This window comes from Pelophylax lessonae, assembly GCF_965119305.1.
Source record: "Pelophylax lessonae genome assembly, chromosome: 7".
In the NCBI taxonomy this organism is placed as follows: domain Eukaryota; kingdom Metazoa; phylum Chordata; class Amphibia; order Anura; family Ranidae; genus Pelophylax; species Pelophylax lessonae.
In genome coordinates this window covers 59,233,298-59,248,624 of record NC_138774.1, presented here as the reverse complement: position 1 = coordinate 59,248,624, position 15,327 = coordinate 59,233,298, and the positions used below count along the sequence as shown (strand labels likewise).

At 44.9% G+C, this 15,327-nt stretch overlaps 1 protein-coding gene across 2 annotated transcripts in view; it reads left to right on the top strand.

Moving 5' to 3' along the window:
• The first annotated feature begins 1,090 nt into the window (after nt 1–1,090).
• The window catches only part of LOC309560973 (lymphotoxin-beta-like), a 35,228-nt gene continuing 20,991 nt past the window's right edge, over nt 1,091–15,327 (top strand). For both annotated transcript variants that reach the window (XM_082264677.1, XM_082264678.1), the window contains exon 1: nt 1,091–1,241. In XM_082264677.1, coding sequence (XP_082120803.1) covers nt 1,130–1,241 — 112 coding nt within the window. In that variant the 5' untranslated portion in view covers nt 1,091–1,129. The remainder of the gene's footprint in view (nt 1,242–15,327) is intronic.

Genomic DNA, 15,327 nt, shown 5'->3' with positions numbered 1-15,327 from the left:
CCCAGAAAGAAGTGCATTCTTCATGTATTCTACATAAACTCCATTAGGGGACAGTATAATACTAGCAACTATGGAGAATAGTGCATTCACAATATATTTATATAGGATCTCTACTAGGGGGGCACTATAATGCTGGCATCTCTATAGTAAAGCATGGGGGCATGCCACAGAGAGTAGTGTATTAGTTACATAGGGGGGACTATAATGCAGGCATGCATGCTATGCCTCAGATAGTAGTGCTTTATTCACATTTTGCTATGGAGGCTTCTCTAGGGGCACTATCATTCTGGCATTTTCAATTAAATGCATAGGGGCATGCCACAGAGAGGAGTGCATTCTCTTTATAATGCTGGCATACATGAAGAATATGCTCCACAGAGGAGTGCATTCGCCATTATATTTCAAGTGAGACTCAGCTAGGAGGCCCTACAATGCTGGCATCCCTATAAGAATACATGGAGAATGTGCCCAAAAAAATAAAAGCTTTTTTTATGGAGACCCTACAGGTGGTGTTATAGCACAGGCATCTCCCTTGGAATACATGAATGTCCCGGAGAGGAGTGCATTCTACTTCATTTCCAAGGAGACTCCACTAGGGGCAGTATAATGCTGGCAACTCAGTAGGAAAACATGGTGAGTGTCCCAGTGAGGAATTTCTTATGGAGTCTCTACTTAAGGGGCACTATAAGGTTTTCACCTCTATAGAAATATGTAGAAAAAAGGCCCTAGAGATGGCTTCCTTCTTCATATATTTTATTGGAGCCTACACAAAGGCACACTATACTGTTGTCATCTCCATAGTAATACACAGAAAAGGTACCCCAAAAGGGGAAAACCAAGCTCCCATTCTTAAAGCCTTTATAAAGTTCTTATACTGTAAATTACTCAGCTATGCATTTATCTTCAGTTTAATTGTGGTTTTATTTTGAATAACTTTTCTAAGAGTGACTTGGTCATGTAATTTTTAAGATATGTCCCAAATCTTTTTATGGTAATTTCCCCAACCTTAAAGGGAGGTCCCCTTTTCCACATCACGTCATCTCCTCCTGAACAGGTAGTACAAAGGAAACTGTGGTGGGGACATCCCCTTCCTCCCTTCATAAGGCCGCTTCATAGTATTTTTTTGCAGATGCCAATAAGCGAAGAAAACCCAAGTGATGGCAGGAAGCTGGTTGCAACTCCTATCTGTTCTCATAGCCGTCTTGGCACTATGCGACCTTGGCACCGGAGCCAAACCGAAGGTGAGTAGGCATTTTTGGGTTAACCCACAGGGCTCACTGGCTCAGTATTGTCACTAACAATAATGGGAGATATTATCTGTCTGTTGCCCGTTCAGCTGGTTACACTGTGCAGCACGGCGTGTTAGCTTGCAAAACAGGATGTGGCCAAATCATATATATTACTTATATTTGTACAGAGCTGATAAAGTCCTTTTCAGAGGAGGCATTCACTGGTCCCTGCCATACTGTAGCTTACGCCAGAGCTGACAAATGTTCCTGACTTCCAGGAACGGCCGTTGGTTTGAAAAATGTGCCTCTGCTAATTTTCATTGCTATTTTTAGTTTTTCGCCATTGACCAGATGTATCATGAAATTCTTATAGCTCTGCATCATAAACTTTCTTATTATCATTACGTACAGAAAAATCCCACACTACCTGTAAGAAAAGGATGAATCCTTTCACCTCGTTGTAACGTTGGGTGATAATGGTGGCGGCTTAAGCAGAGAATGGTCCGAGGGAGGGCGAGTGAACGGATTCCCATTCCCATTTTGCGGTCTCAGTAAAGCCAAGCTTTTGCCACATCTTTCAATTATTCATTTGGAAAGAATTTTCAGCTCATCTACTTTTCTTAAAGTGTACAGAAAGGCATTGTTTTTCTTTTTAGTTAGACCATTTGGCTTAGATGAAGTTTTTATTTCTATCTATGACTCTGCTTGGGAGATTTAGCCCTCTGGCCTGGTCGCTATTGTCACCGAAACAAAAAGTATGGGGAAATTCAAAAGTAGTAGTGGTCACCAGAGCAAGAGGTTAGGGAAAATCCTCCTGTGTTCCTTTGACAACTGAATAATAAGGAGCTCCAAGCTCCCCCCCCCCCCCCCCCAAAAAAAAAAAAATAGAAAAAGTCAGCAGCTACAAGTACTGTAGCTGCTGACTTTTAGTATAAGAACACTTACACTATATTACCAAAAGTATTGGGATACCTGCCTTTACACGCACATGAAATTTTTGATGGCATCCCAGTCTTAGTCCATAGGGTTCGATATGGAGTTGTAACGATAAATGGAACAAGAAGGCGCAGCCATCTAAGTGTACCTATTTATTGATAAGACACATGTAGTAAAAAAGGATTGCACTCACAAAGCGTGGGAATTGGGCATGCAAAGTTCTCATCCTCCTCCGGATAAACCAGATGACAGTCATGTGAATCCCATAGATCAGGGGTGTCAAACTCAATTTAATCGCGGGCCACATCAGCATTATGATTGCCCTCAAAAGGGCCGGTTGTATCTGTAAGACTAGATGTCAAGAGCATCCCCTACCCTTACATAAGACATCAAGAGCCTCTCCGCCATCAGAAGTTGAGTCCCCCACCCTCCCTTACATCACAGTGCACCCCCCTTACCTTTTGCTGCTGCTGGGAAGAAGCTGGAGGCATTGCTGGAAAGCAGAAAGTATAAGGTCTAGAGGAGGACTGGAGCTCTCCTGCAGCTACAGGAGAGGTGTGAGGGCCACATAAAATGGCCTGGAGGGCCGGATTCGGCCCGCGGGCCTTGTGTTTGACACCTGTGCCATAGATGTATCAAGGTCCGCTTTCTTCAAATCTTTTAGTCTGACCAAGGAGCTAGGAGGCTCCAAAACATGTTGCTGCCTACTTCACCACCTATTTTGTGACGCCATCACGGTCCGACGCCAGTTGGACAAGATCTCCATACCGGCTTCAGTTCCAACCTGGTTATGGCTGGTCAAGGCGCCTAGCTGCACTGCTCTCTTCCCCTGCATGTCAGCGGGTCCGGCTGAAGCCTTCCGACACTACACATTGGGGCTTGCTCCATCCTTGGAGATCCAGAGCTGCCTGCTTGTAGGGCTATTCTACACAGACCATCAATTTGTGAATCCACTGGATACAGCAGGAAGCGGACCTTGATACATCTATAGGATCCACATGACTGTCATCTGGTTTATCCCGAGGAGGATGAGAACTTTGCATGCCCAATTTTCACACTTTGTGAGTGCAGTCCCTTTTTTAAAACATGTGTACACTTAGATGGCACCTTCTTGCTCCATTTATGTATCTTTACAGTTTGCAAGAGGCTCCAATACCGTCAAAAAAGAAGTGCCGCAGCAGTCAACACAAGTGAAACTTTTTATGGGATTTCCCAATGGACTCCTATAGATCCCCCCCCCCCTTTTTTTTTTAGATACAGGCATTTTTAAGTTATTTACAAATTAAATACATTTTTTTTTCATTCTGCGCTTTTTTCAATGTGAAACGTGTAAATATATGTTAAAGGTGTAAAAATATTAATGAACAAAGCAAACAAAAAAAAAAGTTTTAATTGTTATTAGTTTAAAAAAATAGAAGTGAATTAAAAAAAAAAATCAGCAGGAAAATAATTAAATGTAAGAGAAAACATGGGTTAATTAAGTCTGATTAGAGTAAATTAAGGGGTAATAAGGGGTTAAACAGAGGAACATTTAATAAAAACCAAAAAATAAATAATTTTTTTTTTACTTGACAGGTTGCTTTAAACTGACTTCATCTGAAGATCGAAGATCATCCCTTTGATCTGTAGATGAAGAAAAACAGTGAGATACAAAAAGAAACAATGTTTCTTTTTTCTCTCAGCTGGTTTTTTTTTTTTTTGACAGCTCCAATTGTTGGGACTTCAGTTACACTTCAGCTGCTAACAGGGGGAACCCCACTGACAGCTGAATGAGTCATCGGTTGTTAAGGACGCAGCCGCCCCATTCCTTAAAGGGTTTGTAGTCCTAAATTATGACTTGCTGCCAGCCTCTCTCTTTCAAGCTCCCATCCTGCACTGTTTGTAAGAAACGATGCCTCTAAATAGCTTTTTGTGCTGTATCTTCAGGCCGGTCACGTGACTCCCGGCCGCTCTGCTATTACGATCCAGGGCTACAGCAGGAGGCGCTGAGCCGGGAGTCAAGTGACCACCGAGCTGGCCGATCAGCTCCTCCCGCTATAGCCCTGGAATGTAGTATTAGAGCGGCCGGGAGTCACGTGATCGGCCTGAGGCTACTTCACAAAAAGGTATTTAGAGGCTTTGTTTCTTACAAACACTTATATAGTGCAGGATGGGAGCTTAAAAGAGAGGGGCTGGCAGTGACATTGTCCTTTTATATAATCAGCAGCAGGGGGGTGGGGCCGAGACAAAGACAGTGACACAGGCTCCTGAGCTGACAGTCAGGGAGGGGAGGGGGAGAGCGGAGAGGAAACACAGCAGATGATGGAGGCAGGCGGGTAGACCATGGTAGTCAGGGCTCATTAGCCATGATTATTGTGGTCAGCACACAGATGGGGACAAGGAAGTGGCAGGATCAGCCAGGTTTTTTACAGTTTCCAGAGGGGCAGATTAGACAGCACAAGCACTGTCCTGTTTAATCTACTATAAGGATCTCTATATATATATTTTTTTTTTTCAGGGTAGCAAACACTTTAACATTTGATAATTGCCCACTGTCACCTGAAAGAACTAGCCTCAAAGTATAGGTTTCAGGTATCGGAGCATTTGCACGAGTACCGATACTCATGCAAATGCTTAGTATTGGCACCGCAAACCCTAGTATATGGAGGTATCATTCTATATGGTTATAGATTGAAAAGCCCATTCTCTGGAACACAATACCCGTCAGTGGAGATTCCTCAATTCATGCTTTAGCATGAATGTGGAAATCTGTGCATTTATGACTGGCCTTAAGCTGGCTATACACTAGTAGAAGTTCGAAATTCTTCATTTTAAGAATGCTTCTTTGATTTGCTAATTGATAGTGTAGTCCAAACGATGTTCGTTTTCAACTTCAGTGACGAGGAAATTCGAAGGAGCAACATGGACATTTTTTCTTCAAGGAATTAATTTCTAATAGTGTATGAAGTTTTTGTTCAGGAAAGTTAATTTGTTCTAAAATCGAATGTTAAATGCAAATGAAATTTTGAGGTACGGAACTTTCCAACAAAAAGTTCAAGGCATCAAATGTTCTGAGAATTTTCATACAAATTTTCGTACAAACATTTGTTCCAAAATCTTCTAATATATAGCCAGCTTCACGTATGCACTTTACATGAAGGCACATTTATGGTTCTTTTCCACTGCATGGAACCGAACAGTTCGGCTCGCTTTTGTGCTTTTCCACTGCTGGTACTGCATTTTACGGTGTAGGAACGGTTCGGTACAGTACGGCGGCGCTTTTCCACTGCATGGAACCGAACGGTACAGCTCTCTAAAACAGTACCACCTCGATTGTGGTTCCAAGACGTACCATACCCTGTACCATATCCCACAATCCTTTGCATGCAGTCACTACTAGCCACCGATTGGTCAGAGAATCGTTGTTATCCCACCCACTTAACCACTTGCCGACTGCCTAACGCCGATCTACGTCGGCAGTCAGCCCCTCACAGGCAAAGTGACGTAGGGCTACGTCACTAGCTTGTGAGGGTCTAGGGAGCGAGCGCGCGCCCCCGGAGGCGCGCTCCCGCTCCCACGTGGTCACGGACCCCCCCGCGCTTGTGACCGGCGGACCCGATGTCCGCCGGTCACTCTGCGATCGGCGGGGGAGAGGGAGAAAGTCAGGCGGCTTGTGTAAACAAGCTGCCTGTCATTCTCCCCTGTGTATGAAGGATGATCATACGGTTCTACTATGTAGAACCGTTGATCACTCTTCATACATCTAAAGCCACAGCCAATCACAGTAGAAAGCACGCCCCTAGGGACACACATAGCCCCTCCCTTTCAAAAAAAGTTAACCCCTTCACTGCCAGTGTATTTTTACAGTAACAGTGCATATGTATAGCACTGATTACTGTAGAAATGTCACTGGTAACCCCAAAAGTGTCAAAAATGTCAGTCAAGGGTCCGATCTGTCCGCCGCAATGTCGCAGTACCGCAAAAAAAATCGCAGATCGCCGCCATTACGCGTTAAAAAAAAACAACAAAATAAACAAAAATCTTTCCCTTTGTTAGTAAACGCGATAACTTTTGCGCAAACCAATCAAAATACGCTTTTTGCAATTTTTTTTACCAAACATAGGTAGCATAAAACAAATTGGCTGAAAATGTTAAAAAAATTTTGATTTTTACATTTTTTTTGGGGAATTTCATATAAAAAAATGTGAAAAATATTGTTATTTTTGCAAAATTTACGCTCTTTTTTTGTTTATAGCGCACAATCAAAAAATCGCACAGGTGATCAAATACCACCAAAAGAAAGCTCTGTTTGTGGCAAAAAAAGGACGCCAAATTCGTTTAGATACAGCGTCGCACGGCCGCGCAATTGTCCGTTAAAGTCACGCAGTGCCGAATCGCAAAATACCCCCTGGTCAGGAAGGGGGTAAAATCTTCCGGGGCTTAAGTGGTTAACTTTAGTACTACTTTAGTGGAAAAGCAAACCATACCAAACCGTACCGAACCGTTACAACACCGTACCATGCGGTACCAGCAGTGGAAAAGCAAACCGGGCCAAGCAGGGCCGAGTAGAGCCGAGCCGGTACTTGCAGTGGAAAAGTGCCAATAGTTGCGGCTTGGCCCTGTCCCCAGCTCTCTGGCTGTGATTGACAGCAGTGGAAAAGTGCCAATAGTATCTGATGCTAAGTCTGAGAAGAAGAAAAGCTTTTTAATCTACACCTTCCGCTTATCCAAGCAATGCTCTAGCCTTCACGCGCTGCCCTATCACTAATTGTTAATCGACAAATGTCTCCCCAAAAATAGCCACAAACACTCCTTATAGTCCCTTGGAACTATCCTAAGCAACTCAAACCTTACCAAAGTGCCCCACTGGGCAGTTGGGTCAGCATGGAGTTGAGCTGTTAAAGACCAGTTTCATGCTGGAAACTGACAAATAGTAGGTCCAGCCTGTCTTCAGCCACCAGCAAGTGAGCATGATCACCATAGGGTAGCCTTTCTCTAACTTTTTAACACAGAGAGGAACCCTTGAAATCATTTTTCTATCTCGGGGAAGCCGAGGGAAGAAAATAGAGTATTTAGCATATTTTATGCCCAAAGCAAATTATTTTTTTACCACTCCCCTGCTCTCTAAGAAAAAATTGTTTCAGTAACAGTCATGGAATGGAACAAATAATAATAATGGCCAGAAAAGAAACACCATCGGTGAAAATTGTAGTGCCCCTTACATTGATAGTCAGTAGAAAAGTGCATTCTTTTGTTGGTAGTTGGTGAGGTGGTCCCATACTTTGGTAGCCCAATGGGAGAAGGACCCCTAAAATGAATGGTAAGTGGGAGAAGGACACTTTTATACTGTTGACCAGTAGGAAAACTGCTCACCTTAGAAAACGCTAAAAAAAAAGATAATTGATATTGGTGGTTACTGGGCGTTAGAAACTCTTCATTGCTAAATGAACACTTAGCAACATCTGGAGGAATCCCAGAGTTCCATAGAACCCTGGTTGAGAAACCCTGTCATAGAGAGTCATAGTTACAACCCAACAACCTAGGTACACAATCCATATCCACCCACACATATAGCTATTACACTAGAGCAGGGGTGTCAAACTCAATTTAATCACGGGCCGCATCAGCATTATGATTGCCCTCAAAAGGGCCGGTTGTATCTGTAAGACTAGATGTCAAGAGCATCCCCTACCCTTACATAAGACGTCAAAAGCCTTTCCACCATCAAAAGTTGAGTCCCCCACCCTCCCTTACGTCACAGTGCACCTCCCTTACCTTGTGGTGCTGCTGGGAAGAAGCTGGAGGCATTGCTGGAAAGCAGTTAGTATAACGTTTGGAGGGGGACTGGAGCTCTCCTGCAGCTACAGGAGAGGTGCGAAGGCCACATAAAATGGCCTGGAGGGCCGGATTCGGCCCGCGGGCCTTGTGTTTGACACCTGTGCACTAGAGTATGGAGTTAAGCATCTCATGCAACACAGGGAAGTTTTAAGAGGACGACCTCACCCGAATGGACAGAAGAGATGGCAGGACTCATATCCCTGTAGGGGTCTTGTCAGATGGAATGGAAGCACAACCTTAAGGGGGTAATACAAGTATTATCCTGATGTCATCGCAATAAATAAAACGAGGGTTGCTTCGTGACCGTACAAGCCTGACACTGACTTGCACCAATTTATCCAGACTGAGCAAGGTCTTGCCCAACCAATCAAGAGCAAAGCCTCCCAATCCTATAATCAGGTTGTCTGTTGTGAATCTAACCATGGTGTCCAGATTCAGTAGAATTTTACTAGGAATCCCCTGCTCTCATGGGTCACCTCCTATATAAAAATGCATAATTTACCAACAACTTCCAAAACGAAAGCATGGGCAGTTCTTGTCTTTTCAATCTTAATATAATGGCTTTATTAGCATACTCGAGCAGTTATTTCAGCAAAGTTTGAATTACCCTGTTTGGGTACAATGCTTCAACCATTCCCAGACAGTTACATCTAGAGGTATGTGAATAATAGAGCTTAAATTAAATCTATTACGCACCCAACCCCCCCCCCCCCTCCAAAAAAAAAATACCCAATTTTGTTTCAGAGCCAGAGGATAAGTAAATAGTTGGCCTGTTCTGATGTGCATCTCCAGCATGTAGCTCCAGTCGAGGTAGTGTCTTAGCCTATTTGGAGTCAAGTTTGCCTGGTGTACTATTTTAAATTGGATTAGGCAGTCACAAACCAACACTAATTGTTGGAAAGGGAGTGTCCATATATTGTCCAAATCCTGTGTCCAGGCTTGGGGCATCCAATCTCCAATGTGGAACACCCTTACTGCTACAGTCCCAGAGGTTTTCAGCCCTGCATAAACTTCAGACATAGATTTAAGCAATGTCGGGGTCTCGTGACCTCAGGAGGGGACTATGGCACAGTGATCTGACTTGAGCCAAATTCTACCCGGTAGGCATGTTGCAGCTGTAAGTATCTGAATAAATAATGATTGGGCAGCGAGAATTGCTAAAGGAATAAAAAGGTCAACAACTTGTTTGCATTGACTATTTGTTCCATGTTTTTACATCCTGTAATGCCCAGAGAACAAGTTCTGGTAGGAAATAGTAATGTGGGTATCTTGTAAATATTAATAGCCAGTTATATTTTGTGCATTTATAAACTCATTTAGCTTTGAAGCAATTTTCTGTGCTGGCTAGAACTAGCTCCCATGGAAAATGATTTCACATTTTCACAGCTCTTATTATAAAGAACCCTTTCCACTCTTTGACAGTGGCTGTACCTCCCACCATATTAGTGCTCCAGTACTATTGTTAGCTTGCAGTGTTCAGCTAGAGCAGTTGTCTCCAAACTGTGGCCCAGGAGCCTGATGTGGCCCTTTGTTTTGCTTTTGCTTGGCTCTTGGGGCATTATCCCCCCCACCATCAGCAGCAGTGGGACATAGTTCCTGACACTGACACCAACAATGGGGCACTATTCTTTCCACTGACACCAATGATGAGGAACTATTCCTTCCACTGTCAACAACGATGGTGCACTATTCCTCCCACTGATATCAATGATAGTGCACTATTCCTCCCACTGATACCAATGATGGACCACTATTCTCCCACTGATACCAGTGATAGGGCACTATTCCTCCCCTGACACCAAAATGGGACACTATTCTTTCCACTGACACTAATGATGGAACACTATTCCTCCCATTAATACCAATGATGATGCACTATTCCTTCTATTGATACCAATGATGGGGCAGTATTCCTCCCACTGACACCAATGATGGGGCAGTATTCCTCCCACTGACACCAATGATGGGGCACTATTCCTCCCACTGACACCAATGATGGGGCACTATTCCTCCCACTGACACCAGTGATGGGGCACTATTCCTCCCACTGACACCAGTGATGGGGCATTATTCCTCCCACTGACATCAATGATTATTCCTCCCATTGACACCAATGTCGGGCAGTACTCCTCCCACTGACACCGATGATGGGGCACTATTCCTCCCACTGACACCAATGATGGGGCACAATTCCTTCCACTGATACCAATTATAGGGCACTATTCCTCCCACTGATACCAGTGATAGGGCACTATTCCTCCCCTGACACCAAAATGGGACACTATTCTTTCCACTGACACTAATGATGGGACACTATTCCTCCCATTGACACCAATGATGGGGCAGTATTCCTCCCACTGACACCAATGATGGGGCAGTATTCCTCCCACTGACACCAATGATGGGGCACTATTCCTCCCACTGACACCAATGATGGGGCATTATTCCTCCCACTGACATCAATGATGGGGCATTATTCCAGCCACTGACACCAATGATGGGGCAGTATTCCTACCACTCACACCAATGATGGGACACTATTTCTCCTACTGATACCAATGACGGGACACTATTTCTCCTACTGATACCAATGATGGGGTACTATTCCTTCCAATGATCCCAATGATGGAACATTGTTTAATCCCTTTGATGTCAGAACATTTTCTTCTCCCACTGGCCACAGTTTGGCCCCCCTAAAGTTTGAAGGATAGTAAACTGGCCCTTTGTTTAAAAAGTTTGGAGACCCCTGAGCTAAAGCAAAGGTCTCCAAACATTTTAGTACAGGGGCCACATCATATATTTTACAAATTTTCACGGGACAAAAAAAAATAAAAATGTATGAATCTATAAATACATTATAACTTGAGTTTTTTTTTGTAATCAGCAGAATTTAAAAGTGTAAAACAAAGCAAAGAAATTCCCAATAAACTTGAGGAAATGTTTGTCTATATCATTTGGATTACTGCACCGAGCTGGTAGCTCAACCTGGTTTGAGCCTATCAAAGCCCCCTCTTATAACAGAGTCCCTATTAAAGTCTGCTTTACACTGGAGTCCCCCTTACATCAGAGTCCCCCCTTACATCAGAATCCCCATCAAAATCCACCTTACCTTGGAGTCCCCCTTACATCAGATTTACCATCAAAGTCCTCAGTCCTCATTAACCACTTGCCGACCGCCGCAAGTACATATACTGCGGCGGTCAGCCCCTCACAGGCAAAGTGACGTATGGGTACGTCACTAGCCTGTGAGGCTCTGGGGAGCGAGCGCGCGCCGCCGGAGGCGCGCTCCCGCTCGGTCACGGACCTCCCCGCACGTGTGCATCGGGTCCGCCGGGCACTCGCGATCGTCTGTTAGAGCGGGAGAAGGGCAAGCGGCTGATGTAAACAAAGCCGCCTGTCATTCTCCCCTGTGTAAGAACAGTGATCATACGGTTCTACTATGTAGGACCGTTGATCACTGTTCCTACACCTCAAGCCACAGCCAATCACAGTTAGAATCACGCCCCTAGGGACACACACAACCCCTCCCTCTCAAAAAAAGTTAACCCCTTCACTGCCAGTGTCATTTTACAGTAACAGTGCATATGTATAGCACTGATTACTGTAGTAATGTCACTGGTAACCCCAAAAGTGTCAAAAATGTCAGTCAAGGGTCCGATCTGTCCGCCGTAATGTCGAAGTCTCGCAAAAAAAAAATCGCAGATCGCCGCCATTACTCGTTAAAAAAAAAAAACAACAAAAATGACAAAAATCTTTCCCTTAGTTAGTAAACGCAATAAATTTTGCGAAAACCAATCAAAATACGCTTTTTGAAATTTTTTTTACCAAAAATATGTAGCGTAAAACAAATTGGCCTAAAATGTTAAAAACATTTTGATTTTTACATTTTTTTTGGGGAATTTCATATAAAAAAATGTGAAAAATATTGTTATTTTTGCAAAATTTACGCTCTTTTTTTGTTTATAGCGCACAATCAAAAAATCGCACAGGTGATCAAATACCACCAAAAGAAAGCTCTGTTTGTGGGGAAAAAAAGGACATCAATTTCATTTGGGTACAATGTCGCACGTCCGCGCAATTGTCCGTTAAAGTTATGCAGTGCCAAATCGCAAATAGGCCCTGGTCAGGAAGGGGGTAAAATCTTCCGGAGCTTAAGTGGTTAAAGTCCTCAGAGGGCCAGATAAAATCTTGCAGCAGGCCAGATTTGGCCTGCGGGCCACAGTTTGAAGACTCCTGAGCTAGAGATACAGCAACAAGGAAGCTTTGATTAACAGTTGCTTGAAGACCAATAGATTGCCAATGTATGAACTGATTTTTCAAGCATCCTTTAGCGTTCCAACCATGCCCCCTCTGTTTCATGCCCTGCAAGATACTATAAGCATCTTGAGGTTCCACATTGACTGACGGGCCACAGATTGCCTACACCTTGTTCAAACACGCAGCCATGGAAGGGTTAACCTTTACAAGTGCATCAATTATATATGAGCTTATGTACTACTCTGTGCATTAGCATCACTTACAGAATGTCACACTGATAAAAGTTTCATTGAACTGATAAGCCAAGTGGGAGGAGAAGCCGAAAAATGTGCAGAGATGGGAGTGAAGGTTATTAGGATTATTGAGATAAATAAAGATCCAGGAGAAGTAGATAATCAATGTTTATAGTGGTCCAGTGGAGGGCAGATATATCCTAGCTAGTTGTGAAAGGATGGAGAAGAGAGAAATATTGATATAATACACCCCATGGCGTGAAGTGCCGGTAGTATTTTCTGTGAATTAGACCTGTAAAACCTGCAAAGCCTGATGTCAGAGCAAATGTATTGATAGCACTGATTGTAACCATTTCCACAATACAATGCGTCATTTTAACTTCAATTATTTGCTCCCTTTTGGGGAGTATATATATCCTTACAGCATTTTGTTATAGCTGTTTTATAAGTGATGAAGAACTGTTGATCCGGCCATCTTCCTCTGGTCTCTGACTGTTAGCAGTTACATTGTTCCCAGCTCTCTTTTGTAGATGATTGAACACCTTACACACGGTTATTGAGAAGAAGAGAGGGGGTGATGTTTTGTAGTCATGATACAGGGGCTATACCAAAAGCAATGCAAAAGTGAGCATAACGTTTTTTTTATTAAGTTACATATAGTAGGTTGTTCAAATTTCACATGTTGGTAAAGTAACTCTTCCTCTAAAGCAGTGTTTCTCAACCAGGGTTCCGTGGAACACCGGGGTTCCGCGAGAGGTCCCCAGGGGTTCCGCGAGAGGTCCCCAGGGGTTCCGCCACGATCTACCGTTCATCACAAGCAGATGAATGCCAGATCAAATCCCCAGACAGACTGCGGAGGAAAACTGGCATCACTGTCCTGCACCTGTTGTGGGCAGCACTCCCCTCCCATCCATCCCAGGAGCCTGTCTGTAGGTGTGACATTACTTGGGAGGGATGGGAGAGGAGGGAGGGACGAGAATCGGCGCGCGAAATACGCCTGCGCTTGTGATGAACAGCAGATCATGATTGCAATCCAGCAGCTTCCCTGAGCTACTTTGCATGAGGTTCACAGTAAACCTCTACAGATGCCAACATTGTACCCTTCAGTTTCTTCCTGCCCCCTCCCCCATATTATACTTTTCTCTCCTGCCCCCCCCCCCCGTACTATATCTTTCTCTCCTGTCCCCCATCTGATATAAATATCTGATATCAGTATAGGGGGTCCAGGAGAGAATGGTACAGGGGGGCAAGGAAAGGATAGTATGGGAGGGGGGCAGGAGAGAATAGTACAGGGGGCCTGGAGAGAATAGTATAGGGGGCTAGGAGAGAACAGTACAGGGGGGCCAAGAGAGGATAGTACAGGGGGCAAGGAGAGAATAGTATAGGGGGCCCAGGAGAGAAATTGACAGGGCTTATCAATTTCTCTCCTGGGCCCCCTATACTATTCTCTCCTAGGCCCCCTATACTATTCTCTCCTGGCCCCCCTATACTATTCTCTCTAGGCACCCCTATACTATTATCTCCTGCCTCCTTCCCCATAAAATTTTCTCCTGCCCCCGCTGTACTATTCTCTCCTGCCCCTGCTCTACTATTCTCTCCTGGACCCCCTGTACTATTCTCTCCTGGCCTCCCTGTACTGTTCTCCCCTGGCCCCCCTGTACTGTTCTCCCCTGGCCCCCCCCATACTATTCTCTCCTGCCCCCGCTGTACTATTCTCTCCTGGCCCCCCTGTACTATTTTCTCCTGGCCCCCCTGTACTATTCTCTCCTGCCCCCCTATACTATTCTCTCCTGCCCCCCCTATACTATTCTCTAGGGACACTGATATAAAGGGGGGATCGTGATGTAAAGTGGCAGGGGACTGTAACATGAAAGGGAGACTAATACAAGCACTGATGGGCTGAGATGTGAAGGGGGTTTGCGATGTGAAGGGGGGGGGGGGCTGAGGACACTGATGTAAAAGGGGAGGGAGGACTGTGATGTAATGATGTAATGGGTGGGGTGGTTGAGTTGAGGAGGGATTGAGGTACTTGATATAAAGAGGAGAACTGTGTTAAGGGGGGGGGGGGGCTGTGGTGTGAATGGGGAACTGAGGACACTGTTCTAAAAGGGGAGGGAGGACTGTGATGTAATGGGGAGGATGAAGATGGATTGAGAACAACGATGTGGAGAGGAGAACTGTGATGTAAAGGGGGTTTGTGATGTGAAGGGGGGGGGGGGGCTGAGGACACCGAGGTAAAAGGGGTGGGAGGACTGTGAATGTAATTGGGGAGGGGGTTGAGTTGAGGAGGGATTGAGGACACTGATGTAAAGAGGAGACTGTGATGTAAAGGTGGGGGGTGCTGTGATGTAAAGAGGAGGGTTGTGATGTGAAGGGGGGACTGAGGACGCTGATGTAAGGAGGGGGCAATGATGTGACTGAGGTCACTGATATAAAGGTGGGGGGGGGGCGCTGTGATGTAAAGAGGAGACTGGTATGTAAAGGTGGGGGGGGCGCTGTGATGTAAAGAGGAGACTGTGATGTAAAGATGGGGGGCACTGTGATGTAAAGAGGGGACTGTGATGTAAAGGGGGGGGGGGGGTGTGATGTGAAGGAGGGACTGAGGACACTGATGTAAGGAGGGGGCAATGATGTAAAGGTGGGTGGGCGCTGTGATGTAAAGAGGAGACTGTGATGTAAAGGGGGGGGGAGGGTGTGATGTGAAGGAGGGACTGAGGACACTGATGTAAGGAGGGGGCAATGATGTGACTGAGGTCACTGATGTAAAGGTGGGGGGGCGCTGTGATGTAAAGAGGAGACTGTGATGTAAAGGTGGGGGGGGGGGGGCGCTGTGATGTAAAGGGCTAGCTGTGATG